The following is a 27,568-nucleotide window of genomic DNA, read 5'->3' on the forward strand; positions in this document are numbered from 1 at the left end:
TCCATATTCTTATTCAATCCTCTCTCGGCACTTACAGTTATAGATTCAAGAGATTTACAATACTCATTTTGATGAAGTGTGACACCATGCTTATTCTGCACAATATCCAGCCAATACATCTAAATATAGCATTACTTTGTTCCCTAACCTGAAAAGGATTTCTGATTTGTGCAATGACTACACTTTCAAACTTCGTTATTCCTCCCCACAAGAAATCATCTACATGCATCAAAAACCTACCACACACATTTCCTTCATAATACCAATAGAATGCTGCCGAGTCAGTTTTCATCTGATTACATCCCATCTTCAACAGGAAAGTCTTCACTGTGAGATACCATTTTCTAGCAGCATCATTAAGACCATATACAAATTTTTTTAATTTCCATAATACATTATCATCACATCCAGCTTCAACAGGTGGAGTAAGATACACTTCACACTCAAACTGTTCACTCTGTAGGAATGCAGCCTTAATATCAATTGAATTCACAGCCCATCTTTTGGAAGACAATATACCAACAAAGGACCTCAACACTTCCTTGCTAAAAGTGGAAGAATCTGACTGTATTTCTTCTTTTTCCTCAAAACCTCTGGCAACTAGCCGTGCTTTAATTTTCTTTTTCCCATCACTGTTTTCCTTTTCTGTCACCACCCATCATACTGACAATGCCTTCTGACCCAAGTCAGAAATTTCCACATAAGCATCAAAATTCTTCCAAGTTTTAGTTCTTCTTGTTTTGCTTTATCAAGTTCCTGACTTTTTGTGTTTTCACAAGCCATTACAATTTCACTGGGTTCCTGTACTTCATCTTCTAAAACTGGTACTCCTTTTTCTACATCTCTGTTCCAGTCAATGGCTGTTATATGTCTATCTTTATGTTCAATATTTCTCCAACTACTATATTTTCCTGTAGACTTTCCAGCATGGCTGTGAACAGTTCCTGTATGCCATTCATCAGACTCTTTCGGCAGGAATCTTATTCTCTGTCCAATCTTTGGAATACACTTAATTGTTAAATTATCTTCAGATGAAGTGATCTCAAGTCTGGTTTGGTTTTCTTGTTCCTCATCTTCATTTTTTTTTTACTTTCTGTTGGATTTATAACTGCTTCTATCTCATTCTTCCTACTATTGTCTGTCTCATCCTTTTCACTTTGATGCCTCAACATATCGAGCAGCGCATTTCTTCCTTCAGTGTTTCTATCAAAACTGTATGATATTTCCTGAATGTGTGTTTCATGTGCTCTCACAATATTTGAACGATATTTCAAAATCACCGTTTTGCCATCTTGACCAATGACTGTAGCTGGTCCTTTCCATTCCTTTTGCTCTTCCCTCTTAAAATAGACTTGATCTCCATTCTTAAAGACTTTACCAGTGGTCCTTACTTTGTGTCTTAGAGCCTGTCGTATTTTCTCGGGAGTTTCAGCAGCAACAAAGGCTTTTCTTGCAGAATGGCAAGCATTGAGATGTTTGGCAACCATTTCACTAGATGTTGTACCCTCCAGCTCCCAAACCAGCTCCCAACCATGTCTTCATAATTTTGTCTATTACGTATCTCCTTAGGTTCTTTACTTCTTGTCACACAAGACTTTGAGAACCTCGTTGCCATATCCACCATACGCAGAAAATATATATCCCCTTTTTTGTATTCCTTTAGGTCTAATGCCACTTCTTCATTGAACTCCTTTGCCATATTTACACTAACAATTGGCCTTGATGGTGTTTTCTTATATTTCATGCATATCTCACAGCTATCTGATACTTCTTTAGCATACACATAGCACATTTCATCCTTAACATCAGCATCCTTCAACAACTGAATCAGTCTTTTAGAGGGATGTCCGAATTGTTGGCGCAATTTTCCTAACTTCTTTTCTTTTGCATTATCTCCCAAGATCATCATTATTTCTTCTGTTTTCTTCTAGGCTTCTTTCTCATCCCTCAGTGGGAGGCAATAGTGTCCTGAGGAAGTGCACCTCAATTTCAACTTTCTTCCATGAATTTCTGCAGTATCATTTTCTAAGTCCAATTTCATTTGTGCTCTCTTCATTGATTTTTTACTGAATAAAAGGGAAATATAGCAGTTCACCACATCTGCTATTACACTTGCTCTGTCACTTACAATGTTCACTGGAAATTTTACTTTCATCATTGACTTATAAACATTACCATCACCAAACCTAAATGTTGTTTCACTTTCTTCCTCTTCTATTTGCAATTTTTCTTGGTATGACAAAGACTATGTGTAAGTTTTCAACCAATCACTACCACACACTGTAGAACTGCAAGCTGTGTTTAGGATAGCACAATTAATTGATTCTGTCATCAACACCAACATAATTTTTGGATTTTCAATAACAGAATATACCTCTTCTTCCTTTACACTACTTACATACACATTTTTGGGACATGCTGGAGATAGGTGGTACTCTGATCCACATGGATAACATTTCCTAACCTTACCATATATGTCAACTGAGTTTCTCTGCCTATTTGTTTCACTTCTGTTTACTATGCTTCCTCTTCCTCTGCCTCTAAACCTTCACTGTCCTCTTCCATTTGTAATAACATTTACCTCCTCCGTGCTAAATACTGGTACAGATTTTATCACCACAGGAGGGGTCTAACTCTCACTCCTGTTTGACACTGCACCCAATGATAACACTTCCTGACTACCAAAAAATTTCCTAAGGGCTTGCTGCATGGAATCAAACATTTTATCCGTTTCACTAAAGGACACTGCTGTCAACACTATTTGTTTATCTTTAACCTCTAGCCCTGCACTGTCTAGTAACTTAAATGCTAAAATACATTTTGGTATACATACTTACCATGTACCTCTCCAGAACTGTATTTCTCTTCACAAATTCCAAAATGTATTTCTCTATTGTATGTTCCTTCTCCTTTTTCTAGCTGTCAAAACCTTGGTCCATGGCTTTCCGTAACGTCGTTGCTGGACGATCTCATCCTCTTTGTACCACTTGTCCAAGTGTTGACGCAAAACTTTCATTCCATCTTCGACTGTCAACTTATCAATATCCACTTCCTCGAAAATCTTGCTCATTACCTCGCTTCCTTCTGGGAATGACAGGGCAACAACCACAGCCTGTTTCTTTTTCTCAATGCTTGTGACAAGCTGCCATGCTTTTAGCTCTTGTTTCCAGCGGTCATAGCCCTTATCAGCACCGAAAACTGGGAATACCAGCCTACCGCCACATTCGCTGATGCTACTCAAGTTTACGATGTCTTATCCTATCTCCTAAACTAGTACTTGTCAATCCCCTCTTTCCTGCCACAACCACGCTCTGCTACCATTTATTTGTTGATCGTGTAGACCAGTGTGGCAGGGTAAATCAAAGCCAGACATAAAAAACCTGTTTATTTACCTCTAAGTCCCAACCTGACAAGTGTTACATCGTTTCCAATCGTTTCTCTTTTCCCGCTCACAACATAAACATAAACAAACCTCACAAACAAATGACAAGCGTGATGCCCAACGTTGTACACAAACATTCTCAACAAAGTTAACAGGTAGCCAGAAGGGACAGCACCCTCAAAAGGGACAAAAGCCTGCACAGCAAAAAGGGTATCCTTTTCACAAGATCCAAAAACCAGCTTATAGAGGAAAAAGAAAAGCAATACATGGAATGCCCATTAAGGGAAAAGCCAGAGGAAAGGGGGGATTCCAATGGGAATTATTTGGTCGGGGGTCGACTTCAGAAGTTTCAAACGGAATTGAAGTCTTCTCTTTGGGGACACAGCATTATTCTCAACGGACTGGGGTGGAAATGGTCTCACCCCCCCCTCCACCTTTGAAAGGGTTCTTTAAAAAACTGGACCACTTTATGAAAGATTACATGGAGAAGGCCCTCTTAAAAGGACCCAAACAGAAACATTCTTACATTCATCACCAGGCACATCTCTTCAGTGTTCCCAAAAAGGATTCTTCAGAACGAAGGGTGATCCTTGACCTGTCAACATTGAACGAATATATTGTTTGCCAAAAGTTTCAAATGAATACTGGTGCCCAAGTACGTTCTGTCATTCCAAAAGGGACCTGGACAGTTTCTATAGATCTGAAAGATGCATATAGGCATGTCCCTATTACCGTTCCCTTCTGGCCCTTCCTAGGGTTCCGGATAGGAAAAAGTACACACAGATTCAAGGTCATGCCTTTTGGGCTAAACATTGCTCCGAGAATCTTTACAAAATTGGTGACAGAAAAGTGCCTGAAAAACATAGGAACAGTAGTCAACAGACTCCAGTGAAAAGGCTTTATTATAAATTGGAGAAAATCCCCTATCACACCCAGCAGACATTTTCAGTGGCTGGGAATGTGTTGGGACACAGTTCATGGCCTTTTGTATCTTCCCCTCAAAACTCAGAACAGCAATTAGAGCGCATGATGGGTCTGCTACAGTTTGCATCTATTACAGATCCAATATTCAGGTTGCAACTGGAAAACGTGAACAAATTTTCGATGTCACATGCAAGAAAAAGGATGCGAGACAAATCTCACAAAATGCATAAAAAACTTGGGGAGATACTTCGGCCATGGACACGGAAGAGATCTGTGGCAAAACAGGTCACCCTGACTCCTCCATCTGTAAAAGTAACAATACACACAGATGCCTCGTTGACAGGTTGGGGAGGACATTGGGAGGATCGTCAGGTAGCGGGGAGGTGGTCAGCTACTCTAAGGAATTGTCATATCAATTTCCTAGAGCTGATGGCTGTCTTTTGTATCTAAAGAAACTCAAACCTCCGGAACAGACGCACATTCTGCTGGTCGTAGACAATACGACTGCAATGTCTTGCATAAAAAAATTGGGATCACGCTCACCTCCTCTCAATATGGTAATGTTAGCCATTCTTCAGATGGCACAGGAAAAGAAGTGGCATTTGTCTGCAACTCACCTTACAGGGTCGCTCAATGTAATAGCAGACTCTTTGTCAAGGAACATGACAGCCTCAACAGAGTGGTCATTGGACAACCTCTCCTTTCAAATATTATACAACCTACTTCCACAACCGGAAGTGACCTGTTTGCCACATACGAGCATCACAAACTCCCAGTACAGTCATACCCCTACATACGAAAGTCCCCATGTACGAAAAATCCATATTACGAAGGCAAAGACAAAGATTTTTTTGCTTCTGTGTACGAAAATAATTTAGGTTGCGAAAGGGTGTACTGTAAAGTCTGAGATTTACCTGGGCTGCTGAGAACAATTTTAAAACTCGTGCGCCGTCAACTCAGTAGACTCACCACCATCCTCCCTCTTTCCCATTGGTTCCTGATGCTAGTTACTGCCTTAAGATCCTGCTCTCCTATTGGTCAGCATCTATCCCATCATGCATCTACATAAGGGAGTTCCTTAACCATTTCGTTTCTGCAGGGTTATCGTACACAAGTGGAATTCATTCGTTCACGCAGATTTTGTTCGTTAATGTAAATTCGTGTTAGTGATTTTGCTTTTGTTGTACTGTAAGTTACTTTATTGTGTTGTGTGTGAACTTAAATACTTACGTTATTAGCCATGGGTCCCAAGAATGTTGCTGAAGTTCACGGAAAGAAGAGGATGCTTTCTATGGAGACAAGGATGGAGATAATCAAGATGTATTTGTGAACGTGTTTCATAAAGTTTAGTGTTAATGTTTTCTGCCATTTTTTAATGTGTTTCATAAAGTTAGGCGTTCATGTTTTCTGCCGTTTGTACTCCTCTTCTGTCGCCACTTTCGGACATCGCCTCACTCGAAAGGTAAGGTTCCACATTTTACTACATATGTACGTACATGTATGTACAGTATTTCTTGTACCCTGTACACTAATACAATTTAATTATAGGTACAGTAAAGGTTAGGTTAAGTATTGAATGGTCCAAATTGTTGTATTTCATTGTATATTGTTCAATTTAGCTTTATCATAAAATTTACTGTGGAGTTTTTGTAGGGCTTGGAACGAATTAGGCAATTTACATATAAAATGTAGTTCTGGGTACAAAAAAATCAGGTTACAAAGGCCACTTCAGAAACGATTAATTTCGTAACCTGAGGCACTACTGTATATGTGTCCCTGAATATGGACAATCAAGCAATAGCAAAAGATGCCTTCCTACAGGACTGGAACAACTGGAAGACAATTTATCTTTTCCGTCCATTGTACCAGATTTTGAAGGTTTTGAACAAGCTCCTAACCTTCAAAGGAACAGCTTACCTAATAGTCCCAAATTGGCCAAATAGACATTGGTTCCTACTACTTCAGCAGCAGACGAAGAGATCAATTCCATTACCATCCGCTGTACTATCCCAGAAAGTAGAAGGGAAAGTCGTTTACGCATCCTCCCTTCTAAACCGAGACCTTCACGTGTGGATTTTTAAAATATTGCTAGGTACCTAGTGCAAAAACTAAGGACATCATCTATCCGGCAATACCAATCCGTATGGAGAATATGGTCACATTATATCCAGAGTGAGAGCCTAATCGAGATTTCTATAAAAACACTAATGAATTTTCTTATAAACCTCTTTGAAGACAAACATCTTGCAGTTACAACAATTACAGCATACAAGGCTGCAATAACAGAACCCTTGCTTTATGGATTTGGGATTGATTCCAACAAGAAGTTATCACAACCCTTCTGTGGTCTTTTTCTTTACAGAGGCCCGCTACCAAAAGACTTCCAATTACTTGGTCCCTGAATAAAGTACTCAAACTTTTATGTACTCCTCAATTCAACAGACCTATTGTAACCACCATATGCATGCTTCAAAAAGCATTCTTCCTGGTAGCATTAGCATCAGGGGCATCTATTAGTGAATTGGGCTCTCTTAGACGGGGACGATATATCACACAAACTCCTGATAACCAGTTATTGTTATCCCCTGGGCCATCATTCCTGGCCAAGAATGAGAATCCTTTAAAGAGGAAATCTCCTATTCTTATAAGAAAACTCATTTTAGCAGACAAAACATTATGCCCAGTTCAGTCACTAAAGGTTTACCTAGAGGTCATGGAAAATGTTTCAGAAGGTCCAATTTTCCTACATCCTAGCACGAACAAACCACTCTCTCTACAAGGGCTAAGAATAATTTTAGTGTCCCTCATTAAAAAGGCTAATCCACATTCCTTTCCTAGATCACATGATACATATTAGGGAAGTACATCATTGGCCTTTTTCAGAAATGTATCATTTGAAGAAGTTTCTGAATGTACTGGGTGGTCATCAGAGTCAGTATTCTTAAAACATTACTGCCATGAGCTGGAACAAATTCGAATGCACTGTGTATCAGTAGGTGGTACAGTTAGTCCTGACCCCATAGGCGCCGCAACAGAAAACCAGGGGTCTCCCTAATGGGTGGGTATGCTAACTATCGCTGGGGAAGGTACGTAAAGGTTGCAACCATACCCAGCAAACTTCGGTAAGTCACCATAGAACTTTATGCTAAAGTACATCCTATGTGTTTTTTGTTATCATTAATTAATTGAAACTAGTGGCTTGACACCTGGACCTGAAATATTTTAATCTTAAAACTTTGAGATATTTGGGATGAAAATTTGTGAGCTTAAGTTTTGTCACCTGTCAATTTCTTTGTAATGCTCCTTTGAGGGACAAACAGCGACTACGGTATAAAAAAAAACAGGTTTTGATGTAGGAAAAACTTATTTTTGGTAGCCGTTGTTAAGTCCTCAAAACCTCCCCACTTCCCTGACGATAAACCATGGGATTTGGGTGAGGTACATCCTGCGTTGACCAACAGAGTAATGATTTGTTGTCTTTTGCCAGCCCGAACATAAAACAAGATGGCTGATGCGCATGCGCAATAGTCACTTCTACAAGCTTTGATGTGGGAAAACTGGGTACAGCTTTCTCTGAAGACACCTGGCTAAAAGATATTTCTTTGATATTGGTCTGATCATCTTGGGGCGCTGGCACACACCTGGGAGGTAACTCCTTTATTGGAGGCACAACCGCGACTACCAAAAATAGGTTTTTTCTACGTCAAAACCTGTTTTATGAACAGTTTGGTGAAAATGGCACATGGCTGGCTGGGATAGAGGGAGGAGAGATGGGATTTCCTCAAGGAATGTGAAATGGTTGCAGTAGTAGGCAAAGGTTGATAACGAAATCAATTTGTTCACATTTTGCTAAAATAATCAAAGGGATTGATAGTATGTGTCCCCAATTGTGTGTCTGTGTGCATGAATGTGAGAGAGAGAGAGAGAGAGAGAGAGAGAGAGAGAGAGAGAGAGAGAGAGAGAGAGAGAGAGAGAGAGAGAGAGAGAGAGAGAGAGTAATCAGCATTCAGCAGATGTGAAAACAATCCCTCATGAGTGAATAATTGTCAACACGTTTTTTATGCTTGGATCTTGAGTGCAAGAAGGAGATTAATTATGCCATAATACATCAACTTACAGTTGGCAAACTGCAGAATTTAAAATTTTAATCCAATACACATGAGGATTTTGCAAACAAATAAGTATTAGTAAAGAATGCAAGTAAGAAAAGGAAAGAGATCAAATAACTTTTCACAAGTAAGTCGTTTAAACAAACAATCCAAGGTATGCAGAAGCTTAATGCAGCGCCAGTATGTTCATGGTGTGGGATGAGTTGCTCTTAGTGCTAAAAAACCCATAAAGCAAGTGTCCCTCAATGGGTATTTTACCATTAAAAAAAGGAAGTGATTTGGACGAACTGAATGTGAGTGAAAGCAAACAGGCGCAACATAGTGAAAGAGAAAAAAAATCAACCAAGCCTGATCTGGCACCACCCAATAACCCACCACCATCCCCTCCCTCTCCTATCTTTCTTCTCACTCAGTGCAGTCCAGAACTCGTGCTCAAGTAAGACTCCTTTCAGTTTTTTATTGTTTCAAACTCCAATGCATTTGATTGGTTTATACTGTGGCATTATGTTAATTTACTCTGAAATTCCGTTCTTTTATTTTCATGTGAATTGTTACTCCTATTACATACACAGTAATGTTTGTACTGTTTCTTCTCCTTCTCGCCTAAACAGTTAATAAATGCTCACTCCCTCTTATCTCAAGTCATCTGTGCTTCACCATGGTGAATATCTGATTTTGTTCACTTTTATGTTAAATTTTATTGTGAAATGCTTTATCTTTTTATTTATTTTACTGAATATGGTTGCTGAATATAGTTATCATTAAACTATATATTGTGCTCGCACTTTATGTACATACTTGTAAAGGAAAAAACATGTGGGTTATTGCCTTTTTTGTTCTTGTAGGATGCAGTAGGACGTCGGAGTACAAGTATAAACAAACGACAAGCAGTCTGTTCGAAGTAGTACGAGTATTTGTTCGACAAACGATCCAAATTTCTTTGAAAATTTCATTAGAAAATCAGAATGCTCAACATAAGTAATGTTCAACAAACGAGATTACCGCTATGGTATTTTTTGTCTCTCTCTCTCTCTCTCTCTCTCTCTCTCTCTCTCTCTCTCTCTCTCTCTCTCTCTCTCTCTCTCTCTCTCTCTTCCACTCTGTCTTACTAAAAAAAAAATGCTTTTCCCCCGGAAAAAAATGGGATAGCTTGAATACTACTGTATGAAAGAAAAATGGTGTGTTGCCTGAATACAGTATTGGGGAACTTGATTAGTTTTCACATGTAGTTGTAAGCCATAAATATTTTTGAGGGTAGTGTTGTAAGAGACTGAAATGATATTAAAACATTTTAGGATAATAGTTTAAGGTACATTTGGTCTTGAAACTATTAAAACAGGGATTCATAAGTGTTTTCAGATAGTCTTTGGTGTTTGAACTATTGAACCAGGCAGTTATAAGCATTTCTCAAGGGACGTGTCAAGTACGTATTCGGAAATTTTAGTTATTCGTAGGTGGTTGTGGTTCCTATACCCCGCAAATTCCTGGGGATGAATGAATTGTCTCTTAACAGTTCTGTCTACAGGAAATAAAACAAAACTCTCACTCACTCTCTTATCTATGAGCAATGCTGAGACTGTTTGAGCGAGAAATGTAAAAATTAGTGAGGCGGGTTTAAAAGGCCTCCCCCTTCTTCACCACTATTGTTTGCTGTTTTTGGTCTAGGTATTGAGGTGCCTAGTGGGTCTTCAAGAGGTGGCAGATACTCATCAGACTCCTGGCTGGAAGAGCTAAGCACTGTAACAAAGAGTGGCAAAGTGTTTGCTTAAGTTTACAAGCTGAATGACTGAGTTACCAAAGAAGTGCATGGCAATAGGCTTAGATGCATGAGAAAGGGAGTTTAAAGAAGCTGTTGAGAGTACTCTCTCGTGCATGATATCACCAACTGCCAAATTTCTTCCTCAGTCTATGCCCAAGGGCCTGGTAAAACAGTTGCGGACAATGTAGCATTTTTTGCAAAGCTTGATGAAATCATCCAAGATCCTCAGCACTCATCATTAGTGTCACTATTATATTTAGCAGCTCCCTCCTCCATCTCATCACCAGTAACTGCAGCAGTTATCTTGCAGTTGGACATCATCTGGAGGTTAGAATCGCCTCCATTGTTGTCAAGCCACTCTCACATATCATTATTGGGAATGTTGCCGTTCCTTCATGTGTTAAGCACAGATGTTGTCAAAATCGAATTTTGAAAGAGAATCATGCCTTCTTCTCCTTTTAGGATATTGTTCCAATGTCTGTGCATAGTGATGTCCTCCAAAGCATCTGCCTTGTTGTAAATGGTGACTTCAGCCAAATACTTTTAAGATTCTCCAGTGTCCTTTCCCTTCACGTATCCCAGCCTTGCTCCTTCTGCTTGTATTCAAACATCACCATGACCTCCTTCAGGAACCTTGCAACAATAACACCCTGGCCCATTTGTTGAATAAGTGCAATCGTATCAGGAGGCAAAAATATGACCCTTAAATGACCTTTGTTACCAACTAACTGGATTGTGATAGGATACATAGGCACTATGCCCATGAGAAGCAAAGCCTTCACTTGATGTCTATGCCAAGGTCCTGTGATGAATAAGCTCCTTACAAGAGTGGTTATGGAACCAAGAGGAAACAATCTTGGAGACGATCAAGCCTACACCAAAAGATACGAAACCACTAGGAGACTATCTGTCAATCCATTAAGGGAACAAAGTGTTTGTTTGTCCAGGCTATGACTGGTTTTGAACAATGGCTAGCAGAAGCATTTGCACATAACAAGGCAAACACATTATTTTTTTACTTCTCATCCGCCACAACGTTAGTAGGCAAAGTGCAATAGCATTGTGCATTTGACATGAAACATGAACTTCCCTCTACATAAAATCTTTCGACGTAAGCCGAAATTTCTCCCTTCCCTCCTCTTAAGCATTCAAGGATTAACCATCTCGAATTCTGAAATGAAAGAGCAACCCTTGGATCCCTTGAAGTCTGCAACCCCATGCATACCTACAAACTTTGCATAACAGCTTCCAATTCAGTACCATGCATGTGCACCCCAGACCCCTGCTGACAAAACCAGATCAAGGATGACTGTTCAATTTCCTCATGGCAGGCCTCACTCCTGGAGGCCTTCTTCCTGAAGTCAAGTCAAACTGAATTTCAGCAGCTTCTCCTTGGCAGATTAATGTCCTACAAGGTAGACTGAGCTATAGTGTACTCTGCCATGATCCGAGTCAATAACCAGCCAGCCTCTAATCTCTTGATGATTCCCAGCTGCTTTTACAGGCACAACCTTGTGAATCTAGAGATGACTCAGTGGTGTGGTTAAACCACCATATGTTAGACTAGTACTAATCTAGTTATAAGTCAAATGGATCTTTGTGCAAGATATATGAAATACAAATTCCATTTAGCAATGGGTTTTGCTTTATATTAAAAAGAAAAAAAATTCTGCTAGCTTTTTAAAATGCATTTGCAATTTAAGGCATCCAAAGGCATATGCATTATGTCATAAAAATACTTCTGTCAGATGGTTCAAGTTTACTGGTTTACGATTCAAATAAATTCACTTGTTAGCAACTCATATACAGTGGACCCCTGTTTCACAGGGGATGCATACCAGACCACCCCCGAATAGCGAGCATCCACAATACTTAGAAACCCTATGAAAACAGTTAAAACTGCCTGTTTTGTTAGTTCAAACTCAAGAAAAATCCACTAAAACTACTTATACCTGTTTTTTTATCCCAAAAAACACATTTAATCAAGAAAACAATATAAAAATTCAGTAATTTGTGGATATTTCTCATACAATAATACCATGAATACATGAATTTCATTCGAATAATGGACCATAGAGAAATCCATGAATATGTGAGTCCGCGAATCAGGGGAGTTGACTGTACCACTTTTCAAAAAATGGCTATTTTGACTAAAAGATTTTGACAAAAATTTTGCCAACATAAACAGCTGTAATGAAACATTTCCTTCTCATAAAAAAAAAAAAAAAAAAACTCATGCTTATAACAGACCTTAGAAACAAAAATATTTCTTACCTTATAGCAACGTTGCTTGTAGAGGATAATGAGTATCACGGTTAACCCAACTACAACACCCAAGAGAATAAGCGCATTGAGGGCTGCATCATGTACTCTGTCTGAGACGCTTGATGATTCTTCATGAAAAGGTGTGTACAATCTGCAATATAATGTGATAAATGCTGAGTTAGGTAAAAAAAAAAAAATCTGAGGCATTTATCATAATTATTTAGTTTCAAAGGGGGGGAGTGAAGTTTACCAATTAGTATGCAGTTGCATAGCACACTGTAGAAGATACTAAAGGCTCTTTGCAATAACCTTTTGATCTAACTTGCACTGGTTTCAGCCTTTAACTTTTCATCTGTTCCCTTTGGCCTTTTACACAGCTGTCAAACTTAAGATACTTTAATTTGATTCAATCTCACTTCTTGCTGAAACCATATCTCTCAAGCAAGCTCCAACAATAATCAACATAATCATCACTACCCCAAGTAAGGAAATGTTTATACGTACATTATTTTACAGATCAGAAAGTGATACTAAGTAAAAGATGAGAAAACAGAAAAGAGAACAAGAGAGATTCTGTACCTTTAAAAATATATAAATACTGTAAACACGCATGTATATAAAAGCAATGCAAGTTAGGAAATCCAATGCACAAAAACAAAGGCAATAAAAAATGAAGAAACTCAAACTTTATTTTATGAAGTTATTTCTCTAAGAAACTAAACCATCCTTTTGTTAGGAATGCAACAGAAGTCTGTGTAAATATATGAAGGGGAATTAGCTAGGAAAATCCACTGGTAGAGTGATGGTAGATGATGGCGAAGAGAAGGTAGAAGTGTGGTAGGAACAAATTGCAGTCATAGAAATTTGAAAAATGAGATAAAACACAGGCAGCAACTTGCCAAAACACATTACTGATGAATCCAGCGGAAAATCTGAACTTTGACACCTCAAGTGGGTGGTTACTGTAGATTAGAGCAACCAATAAGACTCATCTAAGGGTGGCACTGAAAATAGGAAAAGCCACTCAAGAAGTAGGGTGTATCCTAGTTGAAGTTAAGGAGGAGCTCAAATTGAGAAGTTAGGTTGAGACTTCACTTGAAATCTGAGAAAAGTTCAGTTAAGAACAAAGCTATAGATGGAGAGGTTGTGTCGGTGTAATCTCTGTTCCCTGTGAATTTTTGTGTAGTGTACTTACTGGGAAACTTGTATTCATTAATAATAAGTAAGATAAACTAAGTGGTGTTTAACTTGCCAAGAGTCCCAGTACCCAAGAAACTCCTGAGAGACTGGATAAACAAAGGAAACGAATTAATATGATTTCAGAATCTACAAAGTTCCTAAGAAAAGAAAAACTCAACCTCAAGCAATATGGATGAAGGTTATCCCAAATTACAAATATTAACTTTAACAAATACAACCAAGGTTACCAAAGAAAAGACTGACTAATAATAAAAAGAGAAGAGAAGAGAGAAAGAGAATGAAGGAAAGTCGCAATACTTTAGTTATGCTTTACCTAAAAAAAAGAAGAAAAAATATTGATGACAAAACTTCCAGGGTGTACTGAGCGTTCTGATGGATTATAACATTTTAATAAAACTCAACAGAGAATGAACAAGCACCTCACTCTCTCAAAACAGCTAATTTTCAATCATGGTGGATTCAAACTTTGGGACTTCAAGGTTCACCTTCATACAATAAATGGGCTAAAGTGGTAAAAAGTAGCTAGTTTTTGAAGTACTTTATATTTTTCCTAATACAAACCTGAGGTTCTTTACATAAGATTTAGCTTGCAAACGTGGGGCTGGAACAGCCGATTAACTTTCTGACACGGTCATTAACTATCGAAAGTAGTGGGGAAGCCCAGCCCATTTGTCGGTCTGCACTCCACTTTGCCTTCCAGTCCAGGTACTAGAATGATGGGTGGCAGAAGTGGGTGTATATTAGGAAAACCACAAATTGCTTTAGGCATTTGCTATTTGTTCCTACACAAATACAAACCTTTGTTTTTTACACAGGAGCACAAATAGTGTGCTTCCCAACTTTTACTGGAAGGGGTGGTCTTTATCAAAACCAAACTGTTGTCCAATTGTTGTTGAATGGACAGAAAAGACTGGTCCTCTACTACGGGAGCCTGGTGAATAGAAGCAGTGGCTGGATTCAAAATTGCTAAAATAGGAGCTGGAGAAGCCAGTACTGATGAGGAGCCGGTGGGTGCTGTTGTCAAACAAGGATTGGCAGTCGATGGGCGCTCAGGAGACAAGCCGAGCCGAGGAGCTAATTGGCTCTCGTGTGTAACTTGGCGCTTGGGCACCAATGGACGCTAGTGGGCGCTCACACACCTCCTCTTGGACTAGTGCTAATAAACTTCCAAGTGCAGAATAAGGATCTGGCACCACAGGCTGTTCTGTCTCCAACAGGTACTTAACAGAAACAGTAGACTTAGGAACCACTGCGTATACTGGCGCCAATGGACAGATTTCGCTTCTGAGCGACAGATGGGTGCTCAACTGAGGCTTCAAAGTCTTCTACTTCTTGTTACCCAATTTACACATTCTTTACAAGTCAATTCCATGGTACAAATCTGACCTCTATAGTTCGTGCATAGAGTATGTATGTAGGTCATAACAAGCTTTCGTTAATCTAGCATTGCAGTCTTTGCTGCAATAATTAATACTCTCAGAACTAGAATTGAACATGCTGACAAGTCAAAGAATCAACAAAGCCTAACAGCCCAAATCAGTAAAAAAATCGTCAAAATCAGGAAATTTGGTCTGTAGAAATCCTGACATTGACTAATTTTGCCAAAGTGGCTACCATAAAAGAGAATACTTACTTCACCAACTGCTGAAAAATATGACCAACCAAGAGGCAAAAATTTCCAAAAAAACCGCTCCTGCTGGCAGAAACATAATGAGGTTCTGAGCTGAGTTGGTTCTCTCTCTTACCCCGAAAGTGGGCAGGGTCAGTCACCTAGCCCATAACAAACTAGCAATACTGCAAATTTCCAAAATTCTAGCTGCCAATGAGTGAAACTTATAACTATGTAATTACTTGGTAAGTTCCATACATAAATTAAAAGTTTGCAAACATTACTCATAGCCGAGGCTTTTTTATGTAACTATAAGTTTCTTTTCAGCGCTGGACTAAAGAAGAAGCCTCCTGGTATCAAGAGCTCACCTCTTCATAGAATCCAATCAGCAAAAAGTCTGGTTCTTGAACTGAAAATGGTTTAAGTGTTGGCAAGACACCAGTAATATGCAAGGCAGCCCTACACACTTCATATAGTAAGGAGGGGCAGTACAGGCAGTCCCTGGTCATTGGCGGGGTGCTGATAAGCGAAAACTGCCATTAACCAAAACTTGATGATTTATGGCGCCGAGATTCGGTTAATGGCACCTCTGTTAGGTATATTATGGCACCATAACTCTTATTATTAGCACCTTATGGCACCATAACTCTACTATCAGCATCTTATGGCGCCGATAACCAAAACTCGGCCCGTTAAGGCAACATAAATCACCAACTTAATGGCACTAGACAAACCCCATTAACAGAGTCCACCAATAACCTGGGACTGCCTATACTGGCATTCAAGAACAATGCCTTATGCAAACAAACAGGAGTAAACTTCAAATCATGTCCTAATCCGAGTGGCCCAGGTGACACAGGAGTACAGGCACCACTAGGCTCTCCCTCTTGTGGTGTCATAACTGAAATGCTGAGAGACATAGATAAAGTGATGAAATAACATTGCTAAATGTATGACGCTTACGTTTTGGTGGTGCCATGCCTGAAGTGTCACAAAGTGGCAGAGAAAGCAATGAAATAACATCACTAAGCATATGGAACACACCCTCTAGCTGAGTTGGTAGGATCAGGTCTCAGCAAAGGAGGTGATGATAAGAGAGTGGAGGGCAGAGGAGGTTTAACTAGACGAAAGATCCAGTGATAAAGCAGGAAGGGAAATAAAAGGTCTATCCCTTATCCCTGTTCTCATTTACTGCTTTCACAATTATCTAACTCTCACCTCTTACTGTATGTAAGAAATTGTAAATTCATCTGATTGCTCCCTACACTTCACACCTATGTGACATTGCACTCCTGACCCAACAACTGGCACAAACTATGCACTTATCTAACACTATGAAATACAGTGCATATCTAATTCTTTAGAATACAACCTGTCAATGCAGAAACCATTCCTGCAAAACCTCAAGTTCTTGTTCCTACTATCAGCCAGACATCCTGACCAAACAAGTCACAATACATACTGTGGAAAAACAGCCAACAGCAACTTCAGCAAATCATAGACTGTACAATGAAACAACAATAGCAAGAAGAATTCTGATAAGAACCAATACATTCAAAACACACCTGGTGGAGAGCAGATGAACTAGACAGTCATCCTTTGTCAGCCAAGCAATCTTTTTGTTTTGAATACTGACTCAACCTACTGGCATGAGGATATAACTCTTTAAAAGTTAGATACATCTCAAATCAAAATACTGAAGAGGCTTTAAAGAGAAAAACCTCAGAACACTAGTCAGTAAAGGATGGACAAGGCATCTGCACCAAAAACGGTGAGCGGGCTGTACCCTAGATACGTATCCCTTATACATGAGAGAGAATTCATTAATTATCTAATAGCACAAGTGAGAATACAGAGGCTGAACTTACAAATACATTCCTTTTTCTGTGTAGAATGTGACTGAAGACACAGTAGCAACAACTACCAACATGCAGAGCGAAACTGGGATGAATAACTTGATGACATGCTGTGCTCCATACTTCAGTTCTTCCTCTTCCTCTTCCTCCCATTCAACAAGATTGCCATTTGGTCTGCCATCCTGAAAAAGTTCATGAAATCTAAGGAACGTGTTTCTACAGTAGAACACTCACACACATTAAATTCATTTACTCACATTTCCATCTGCACAATAAAAAATAAAATAGAACTCAGAATAAGTTAATATTTTTAAAAATGACATTTTAATGATAAAATAAGATTTTATGTATACTTACAAGTAGTTACATAGCTATAGTTTCTAAAACCGTCGGCAGTTAAAATTTTTGAAATTTGCGGTAGCACTAGTTTGTTTTGGTCAGGTGATACCCCCTGCCCACTATCGGGGGAGTGAGGAACCAACACCGTACGAAAATCAGTTGTTTATGCCCTATTATCCATGTGAGGGGAGGAGGGTTAGCTTTGATAATGTAACTACTTGGTAAGTATACATAAAATCTAATTTTATCATAAAAATATCATTTTTATGTAAGCAACTTACCAAGTAGTTACATAGCTGAATCCCACATACATGGATATGCACATATCTTTTATAATTTGATAAATATAAAATATATACTTATTGCTAGCATCCATGCAGATGCTTGTTGGTTCCTTACCTGTTAAGAGAGCTGAACAGTTGATTACTGCCTCTGGAAGTCGCTCGTCTTAACTCATAAGGACGTGGTGGTATAGCCATGGCTCATCCTCTAAAAATTGGAACCCATGCAGCTATGGAATGTCTGTGGCTAGCATGGTCAACCAAAGGATGACCCTACCCAGGGCGCAGTACCAAATAACATTATGTTACCAGAACATATCACCTTCACCGTAACCATAATATTTATACCTGACTATACACTTGACTGAAGGGTACTCCTAGTACATCCATAGTACCTTCAGGCTCCCCTAAAAACTCAACCACCTCATTCAAGGCAAAGAGATAGGCTAGGAAGGTATGACTTCCTACACACCCTTACCCAATGCTGTGCCAGCCGCTAAATATGGACCCAGGGTACTGCAATTTTCATAGACTGTTTCAATATCACGCAAGTAATCCGAGGCGAACACTGATTTACATTTCCAATACGTTGCTTGTATAATCAAGTCCAAAGAGAGATTGTGTTTAAATGAGAGAGAGGTTGCCACTGCTCTTACCTCGTAAGCTTTCACTTTAAGTTTATTAAGATCAGTTTCTTTCACTTGAGAATGAGCATCTACAGTTACACCATGTAAGAAAATGCCAGGGCATTTTTTAGACATCGGGCACGCAGGATTCCTTACCGAACCCCTTAAACGATCGGACGGGTCCCTAATTTTCTCTGTCCTTTGTAAATAACATTTCAGAGCTCTGACCAGACAGAGTAACCTCTCTTCTTCTTCCAGTCCTACTAAGTCCGTGAGGTTTTTGATACTGAACGAATGAGGCTACGGTTGGACGGAATCTCGTTTTTTTGCTATAAACCCCATTGGTTTTTCATGCGCAAACCCGCATTACCCGCTGTGCAAATCCTATTCTCTTGTCCATGACATTTATTTCACTCACCCTTTTAGCTGTAGACAGGGTTACTAGGAATAGGATCTTTCTCATCAAATCTCTCTACAATGCTCTTTGCAACGGCTCACATGGAGTTTCCAACAGCCACTTAAGTACTACATCTACGTTCCAAGATAATATCTTCGAACCTTTGGGTTTTTCTAATCGAAGGATTTAATGAGATCTGCAAGACCTCTATTCGTCGATACTTCCAATCTCTGTGCTTGAAAACAGACCCCAACATTGCCTTATAACCTTTGATAGTCGCAGTAGTCAGATTCCTATCTGTTCCCAGATATAACAGAAAATCTGCTATTTCTGTTATAGTTTTAAAAGACGAAACATTATGCTCTTGACACCAGGCTCTAAACACAGTCCACTTTGCCTGGTAGACCTTACTTGAAGATTCCCTTCTGCAATGAGCGATAGCTCTTGCCGCTTGTCTTGAAAATTCCTTCGCTTGTAAGAGTTGTCGGACAGTCTGTCTGAAGTGGGGTTGTCTGAGTAGATCTGTTCTCTGAAGAAGTAACCTTGGCAAATCCACTAGAAGGTCTAAAAGATCTGGGAACCATTCCTGCGCTGGCCAGAATGGAGCAATGAGAGTCATCGAAACGTTGTGATGTGTTCCAAATTTGTTGACGACTTCTCTCACCATCTTGAATGGAGGAAAAGCATACAAGACCTTGTTCGACCAGTCCAAAAGCATCGCATCTGTAGCCCATGCTTTCAGGTCAGGGGATGGTGAACAGTAAAGGGAGAGACAATGGTTTCTTGCTGTGGCAAACAGATCTATCATAGGTTTCCCCCAGAGTTTCCACAATTTGAGACATACCACTGGGTTCATCATCCATTCCGTGTGAAGCACTTGCCTCCTGCGGCTTAGTTCGTCTGCGAGTACATTGAATTTTCCCTGAACGAATCTTGTTATTAATGTGGTATGATTCCAATTCGCCCATAACAGCAGGCTCCTTGTCGTCTCGCAAATAGAAAATGAGTGTGTCCCTCTTTGTTTCCTTCTGTACGAGAGCGCTGTTGTGCTGTCCAAACGAATTGCCACTACTTTATTACCAACTTCTTCCGCGAACTTCAGCAATCCCCAGTGGATGGCGGTCAGTTCCTTCCGATTTATATGCCACTGATTTTCTTGTGCATTCCAAATGCTGATACTTCCTTTTCCCCCAGAATCACTCCCCAACCTTGATCTGGTGCGTCTAAAAAGAACACTAGGTTGGGGCTCAGCGGGAGGAGGGATCTCCCTTCTGCAAGTCTGTCTCTTAACTTCCACCATTGCAGGTCCTCCTTTATCTCTTGTGATATGGAACATAAAAGTCCGGAAACTTCTTTCTGTTCCACTTCGCCCTGAGGAAGAACTGTAGGTTCCTCATATGCAGTCTCCCTAGTGTCATGAACTGTGTTCTGTTGATGATAGTGTGCCCAAAAGACTAATCCATTCCTTTGCAGAGCATTCCTGGAGGCATGGCTCGATTCTTTGTGGGGATGGAAAAGCCAGAAAACTCACCGAGTTGATCCTCATCCCCAAATAGACTAGTTCCTGACTAGGGAGTAATTCCTAAGCTAAAGTCATTGTTTTCTGAAGGACCTCCGTGCGCCTCTCCTTTGTTTGTGACCAGAGAAGCCAATCGTCCAAGTAAAGGGATGTCCTTATTTCGACTAGATGTAACCATTTCGCAATGGGAGCTAGCACTCAGGTGAAGACTTGTGGTGCAGTCGAAAACCTGAAACACAGCGCTCTGAACTGGCATATTTTGTTCCTGAAGACAAAACGCAGAAACCTCTTTGAGTTTTGGTGTATAGGAATGTGAAAATATGCGTCCTCCATATCGATGGAGATCATCCAATCCCCTTGACGGATTGATGAAAGATCAGACTGATTCGTCTCCATCTTGAACTCTGTCTTCTGCACATATTGGTTCAGAGTGCTTACGTCCAATACGGGTCTCCATCTCCTCGATGACTTGGGGACAACGAACAGACGATTGTAAAAACCTGGGGTTAGTGGCTCTTCTACTAACTCTACTGCTTTCTTTTGCAAGAGGGACGAAACCTCTTCCAAAAGGGCGATGAATTTCTTTGAATTTATTAAGCTGTCAAAGCTATCGGAGAGCCTGATAACGGTGGCTTTCTCTTGAACGGAATATCGTATCCTTCTCTTAAAACCTTTACGATCCAAGGTTCCATCCCTCTTGCTTCCCATTCTTCCCAAAATTGATGGAGTCTTGCTCCTACTGGTGCACGAAGGACTGATACATTACTTCTTGGTCGAAGGGTTGGTTGAGGATTTTGGAAAATGTCTACCGAATCCCCTGCCACGAAAGGGTTGTCCTCGGCTGGCTGGCGAGGGATGTACACTAGGAATACTTTCTCTAGTACTTTTAGTGGATTGCAAGAGAATATCCAGTGTTGCTTTCTTCTGGAGTTCGGGGGCATCTAGCACTACCGTCTCCTCTGGACACAAGTGCTTCTTATCCAAGGGCGAATACAGTAAGGCAGACTTTTGAGTACGAAATACTCCCTTAGATGTAAAAGAACACCACAGTTCTCTCTTCTTTAGGATGCCTAACGTAAAGTGATAGGCTAGTTCTGCGGATCCGTCTCTAATTTCCTTATCTAAACAAGAGATCATTCCTGAAATGTCTGCAAAGGCTTCCTCATTCAACATGGAATAACTCTTGAGTTTATGTCCCAAGGCTCCTACTGTCCAGTCCAGGAAACTAATAACTTCAAGTACCCTAAAGATATCTTTAATTAGGTGATCTAATTCTGACGCCGTAAACATGCTCTTAGCCGAGTTGAAAGCTGATCTTCTTGCCGAATCAATAAGCGCGGAGAAGTATCCCAGGGCGGAGGCAGACGCACCCAAAGAGAGAGCTTCTCCGGTTTTGTAACATAAATGTCTCCTTGTTGAAAGACGAGAAGGAGGGAAGCTGAAGTTATTTTTGCCTTGATCCCTCTTATCTTCAAGCCAAAGGTTAATTTCCTTTACCACATTTCAAGCTGATGAGGACAGTACTAGTTTGGGTAATTTCCTGGAGTCTTTCTGGTTGTCTCTCATGTAAGAAGACACTGGCGACGTGGGAGTCACTGGAGAGAACGGATCCGAAAAATTTTCTACGAAATAAAAGTGCAAGGCTTTGTATGCAGTGAGATAAGACTCTTTATCCTCTTCTTCTCCTTTCTCTTCTTCTTTGGCTGAATAAATAGGTGATAAATTCTCTATATGTTGGATCGGGGGCACCGCAGATTGAATAAAGCCCAAAATGCAGTCTAACTTGTTCTGGATGGCTAACAGAGAAGGATCGGGGGCAGCCATCACCTGAGAACCTGTTGGTATCCCCGAAGCTTAAATTGATGACATAGACTGTCTGCTTGGAGCATGATCGAAAGTTTCTGATCTACTCTTGCCTCTAAATTGTCCACAGCATCGGGTACGAGTGTGAGAGAGTCAAGATTACGACTGGGAATGACAGGTGGTGGGGACAGTTCAGAAAGAGATAAATTATCATTAGACAATTCCTGACTAACTAAGCTTTTTGCTTTAGCTCTAGAAGCCGCTTTTCTCTTTTTATCTCTCTCTAACTTATTCGTGTAACTAGTCAAGATCTTCCAAGTTCTTTGATCCCAATTAATACATTCTCCACATGTTTGATCTGGCGTACAAGTCTGTCCCCTACAACCTGTGCAAAGTGAATGTGGATCATTACAAGCTTTAGCGATCCTAGTATTGCAGCAAAGTATAATCCCAGATGTACTAGTGTCTGACATTAAGTAGACCGATTCAAAGCTAGTGAATTTCGGTGCAAAAATATTTAAAACTATTTGAATTCCAAAAGAGCTAATCATCGAAAACAAAAGCTACCAATATTTTAAGAGTACTTCACCAAATAACTCCAACAATGAGCGATGGTAAAGAATTCCAAAACTTCCGCTGACCACTGAAACTGTGTTAACAGTACCAGCTGGCAGAAACAATTGATTTTCATACGGTGTTGGTTCCTCACTCCACTGATAGTGGGCAGGGGTTATCACCTGACCAAATCAAACTAGCGCTACCTTTAAGGGGGCCGGCCGGCTAATGCCCTTTTTTAAGGACTGGACTTTGATATTCATACCACTTAATAAGGTGACTTGGGACATCTCCAAACCGCATATGATTTTCGCCTCTGACCTTCGGTTTTTTTTGTGATGCCAGGGCGATTTATCCCGAAAATAAACCATTTTTCAAATTCTATCTCCTCCCTTGATATTTAATATTAAGACCTGGGATTACTACCATATATAGACCTGATGTAGACCTCCAATCGAATGAAGAGTTTTTTTTCTAAAAGTCATATTTTTGCTAGATATGAATTTTTCAATATGGTAAAAAAATAAACCCTATAAATCAAGAGAAAAAAATTTATAAAAAAAATACGAAAAAAAAATTGGAAAAAAGGGCTTGATTTGATTGTTCTATAATGTCTTTCTGAGTTATATACCAAATTCCAATGTTATAGCTTTAAAACCAAGTGAGAAGATAGATTTTGAAGGTCAATAAGTATAGTTTATTAACATTGTCTTTATTTCTATAAAGACAATGTTAATAAATAATGATTATTATGAATGTATATTTCTTTTTTGTGCATTAATAAACCAAAACTATTTTATTTATCATAATTTAATCATAAATGATGATCCCTTTGCTCATATATCGCAGCCTGGGGCACTGCTTAAGGCAAGATGGGGCACTCCTTCCTACGCAATTCTCTCTCCCCCCTTCACTAACTCGGCTTATTACAGCGAATTTTCTTCTTCTGTATGTTAGCGAGATGTTTTCCTTGTATTTTCCTTTTTGGCATGATGAAATTCTTGCCCGAAACAAAGATAAACAAATGTAAAATGGAAGAGAATGTCAAGAGGTGAAACTCGAAGGCGTACTCTTTTTTTACAAAGACAATTTAATAAATCATGATTATTATGAATTTCATATTCCATTTTGGGTATTGAAAAACCAAAACTTTGTTATTTATCATAAATGAAGATCTCTTTGCTCAAAGATCGTAGCCTTGGGCATAGTGTGACGTGTGCTGTCAAGCAAGAAGGGGGAGTTACTAAGCAACCCTCCCCTCTCTCTTCACTAACTACGCATATATTATGATATTCTGTAATGATACTTGAGCGATTTTTCTTCGTCTGTATGTTAGCGAGATGTTTTCCTTGTCTTTTCCTCATTGGCATGATGAAATTCTTGCCAAAATATACATAAACATACGTAAAAGCGGGCGAATGGCAGAGGTGAAATGGAACGTGTAGACTACTTGAAGTCTGTGATCGCACTAAATCAGGACTGGACTTGGTAGCTGAGCCTGAAGTCTCCTTCTCGACTCGGGGAATGTCTACAGATGCCATTTCTCCAAATTTCTTTGACAATAATTATCAAAATTTACGATAATAGAAGAAATATTGCATTTTCTTGTACGGATCAATGTTTTAGGCTTATTGAGTTATGATAACTAATTACCCTGTAACTACGAAAGTAAGAGGAATTTTGACGAAATATTTCGTATACGTATTCTCAATTGCCATATGAAGCTCCATGAATTTTTTCATGACTTTGCATTTTTCGCCCTATACCACCATATATAGGGGTTCCGGCCGGCCCCCTTAATTTAAAACATTCTAGCTGCCGACGGTTTTAGAAACTATAGCTATGTAACTACTTGGTAAGTTGCATACATAAAATTCAGATTTTTTTATTTATCAGATTTCATTGGGCTTTTGTATTTTCATAAAAACACAATTTTTTAAAGTAAATTGTATTTTCCTAACTACACAAACCTGAGGTATTTTACATTATGAATTACTTTCAACGTAGACTGGAATAAAGCTGTTAAAATTCTTGAACAAGGCGGTTAGGCAGCAACTACCATCTGGTAGGCGGGCCCCGGATGTAAACACTCCACTTTGCCTTTTGGCCCAGGTTTCAGATTGAAGGGTGGCATGAGGTGGGAATTAATGTAAAGGACCTCAGGTTTGTATAAAAAATTTACAGTGTTCCCCAGTATTCGCGGGGGATGGGTACCAGACACCCCTGCGAATAGCTTGAACCTGCAAATAGTTAGAATTCCCCTCTAAAAATGCCAGGCAATCCCCGGGTTACAACGGTCTCAGCTTACGACGCTTTTCAATTATATTCATCAGACATTATTTCCAGAGTTACGACGCATGTTCCAGGGTTACGACGCCTACAACGCTCACCTGGCAGATGAAATAGGACACCAAAAATGCAAAATAATCAATATTTGAAGGTTTTTTGATGAAAAATGCCATAAGAATGCAGTTTACATAGTTTTCAATGCACCCAAAGCATTAAAAGTAAGGTTTTCTTAGGATTTTTGACTATGTTCCGGCTTACGACGATTTTCGGCTTACGGTGCGTCTCAAGTACGGAACCCCCGTCGTAACCCGGGGACTGCCTGTATCTGCCTATCTTGAAAGTTCAAATACCAAATGTATACTACTTAAATTATCATCCTACATCAAATATACCACTGAATTGGTATTAATATAATTTCAAAGTCATCTGAAACATTTTACCATTAGAAATATATAAACAGCCAAAATAACAGGGAGATGAGAGAGAGCTAGAGAGAGAGAGAGAGAGAGAGAGAGAGAGAGAGAGAGAGAGAGAGAGACTCTTAACAATATCAAAAGATTAAAATGAACTTTTATAGGCAACACTTCTTCCCCTCCCATATATACATATATCTTTTCCAGAGAAGAAAGAGAGGGCTGAACAAGTATCTACTTGTCTATCTATCAATTCTTTTGCTTAGAGAGAGAGAGAGAGAGAGAGAGAGAGAGAGAGAGACGAGAGATGAGAGAGAGAGAGAGAGAGAGAGAGAGAGAGAGAGAGAGAGATTGCATAAAAACCATTATGTTTATTAATATTTGAAAATATTAATAAACATACATCTACCATAAAAATTCTCTCATCTCAATAAGAGAAAGGAGTTATCCTTACCTAAGTGAAATGGAAAGGTCATTTTCATCTCTTTAAAATACTACCACATACAAATTTTGTAATTACAGTTATATTATCATCATTAACTGAAAATATCAATAAACATATTTACATACTAGTACCATAAAAATTCTACAATAAAGTTTTATGCATACTTACCTGGCAGATATATACTTAGCTATAGACTCCGTCGTCCCCGATAGAAATTCGAATTTCGCGGCACACTCTACAGGTAGATCAGGTGATCTACCGCCCCGCCGCTGGTGGCGGGAATAGGAATCATTCCCATTTTCTAAGAAAGATTTTCTCTTCCACCTGTCTCCTGAGGGGAGGTCGGGTGGGCTATTAACCGTATATATCTGCCAGGTAAGTACATATGCATAAAACTTTATTGTATCATGACAATAACATTTTTATGCATTCAACTTACCTGTCAGATATATACTTAGCTGATTGGCACCTTTGGCGGAGGGTAAGAGACAGCTAATTTACTGAATAGACAGGAAACAACATATGTTGTAGGTAATAAAAATAAAAAACCTTGATTCCTACCTGTGTTAGCGAAAGACTTTATGGCTACTGCCTAGGAGCCTGTATCGCTTCAAGAGCCTCAGCGAGGTAGTGACCTCATGCTAAGAGTTCTTGATGGTCTGTTACAGGGGTCTTACCCCCTTACGCGACAGAACCTAGGATCTTTGTCAATGGGGTCCTATCCACTTACATGACAAAACACCTTGCCTATTGGCATGATCATAGAGCACGACACTAATCCCGATCACCTGATCCTAATTGGGGTTAGTACTAAGATTGAAAGGAGTCATCCCCGAACATCCTTTCAAGCAACCCCACAACTCAACAACAATATTACAAATCAATCTTAAAAACACAAAAACAAAATTAAGGATCAGCATCTGCTCCATTTCCCAGCATAGTATCTGCTGATACATAAGGTCCAAGAGAAAAACATTTTTCGTATGTTACTATAACATCCTTAAAAGTGGGATGCAAATACTGAATTGCACCTCCTCCAATAAGTTGCTGCTAAAATGTTTCTCATGGACATATTCTTAGTCAAAGAAAGGAAGTTGCTACAGCCTGGACTTCGTGAGCTTTTACTCTCAGCTTTAAAAGAGTTCTCTTGGCAATTTCCTGTGAGCTTCGGTAATCACATTTCTGACAAAGAACGCCAGTGCGTTCTTTGACATAGGTCTTTTGGGGTTTCTTACCGAACACCAAAGACTTTGTCGACATCCCTGAAGCTGTGTCTTCTTTTTTAAATAGAACTTCAAGGTCCTGACTGGGCAAAGGGACCGATCCAACTCTCTACCTACCAGAGAAGAGAGTCCCTTGACTTCAAAACTTCTAGGCCAAGGTTTAGAAGGGTTTTCATTCTTTGCTAGGAATAGATCCTGAAAAGAAATAACAGCGCGAGTCTTTTTTAAATCCCACCCGAGAGTCCAAAGCATGTAATTCACTGATCTCTTAGCAGTTGCGAGGGCCAACAGGAATATGCATTTACTAGTAAATCTCTGAATGAGATTTTATCTGGAGGTTCGAACCTGTCCGAAATCAATTTTAATTTTAGGGGACTACGTCAAGGTTCCAACTCGGGGGAATAGAAGATCTCAATTTAGTCGTCTCGAAAGACCTGTGAGATCATGAAGATCCTTATTATTTTCCAAATTCAGTCCCCTGTTTCTAAAAACAGCTGAGAGCATAACTCTTATATCCCTTGTTAGTGGATACAGCCAAATTTCGACTCTTCTCTTAAGAAGAGGAGAAAATCCG

General features: G+C 39.5%; 1 protein-coding gene across 1 annotated transcript in view; it reads right to left on the reverse strand.

Annotated features, from left to right (window-relative positions):
- Positions 1–27,568, reverse strand: part of LOC135221895 (presenilin-1-like) — a 281,752-nt gene that overhangs the window by 69,354 nt on the left and 184,830 nt on the right. The window contains exons 3-4 of the mRNA XM_064259872.1: positions 17,117–17,286; positions 12,449–12,590 (exon numbers count right to left, since the gene is read on the reverse strand). Of these exons, the coding sequence (XP_064115942.1) occupies positions 12,449–12,590; positions 17,117–17,286 (312 nt within the window). The remainder of the gene's footprint in view (positions 1–12,448; positions 12,591–17,116; positions 17,287–27,568) is intronic.

The sequence above is a fragment of the Macrobrachium nipponense genome, chromosome 3 (genome assembly GCF_015104395.2).
Source record: "Macrobrachium nipponense isolate FS-2020 chromosome 3, ASM1510439v2, whole genome shotgun sequence".
NCBI lineage: Eukaryota > Metazoa > Arthropoda > Malacostraca > Decapoda > Palaemonidae > Macrobrachium > Macrobrachium nipponense.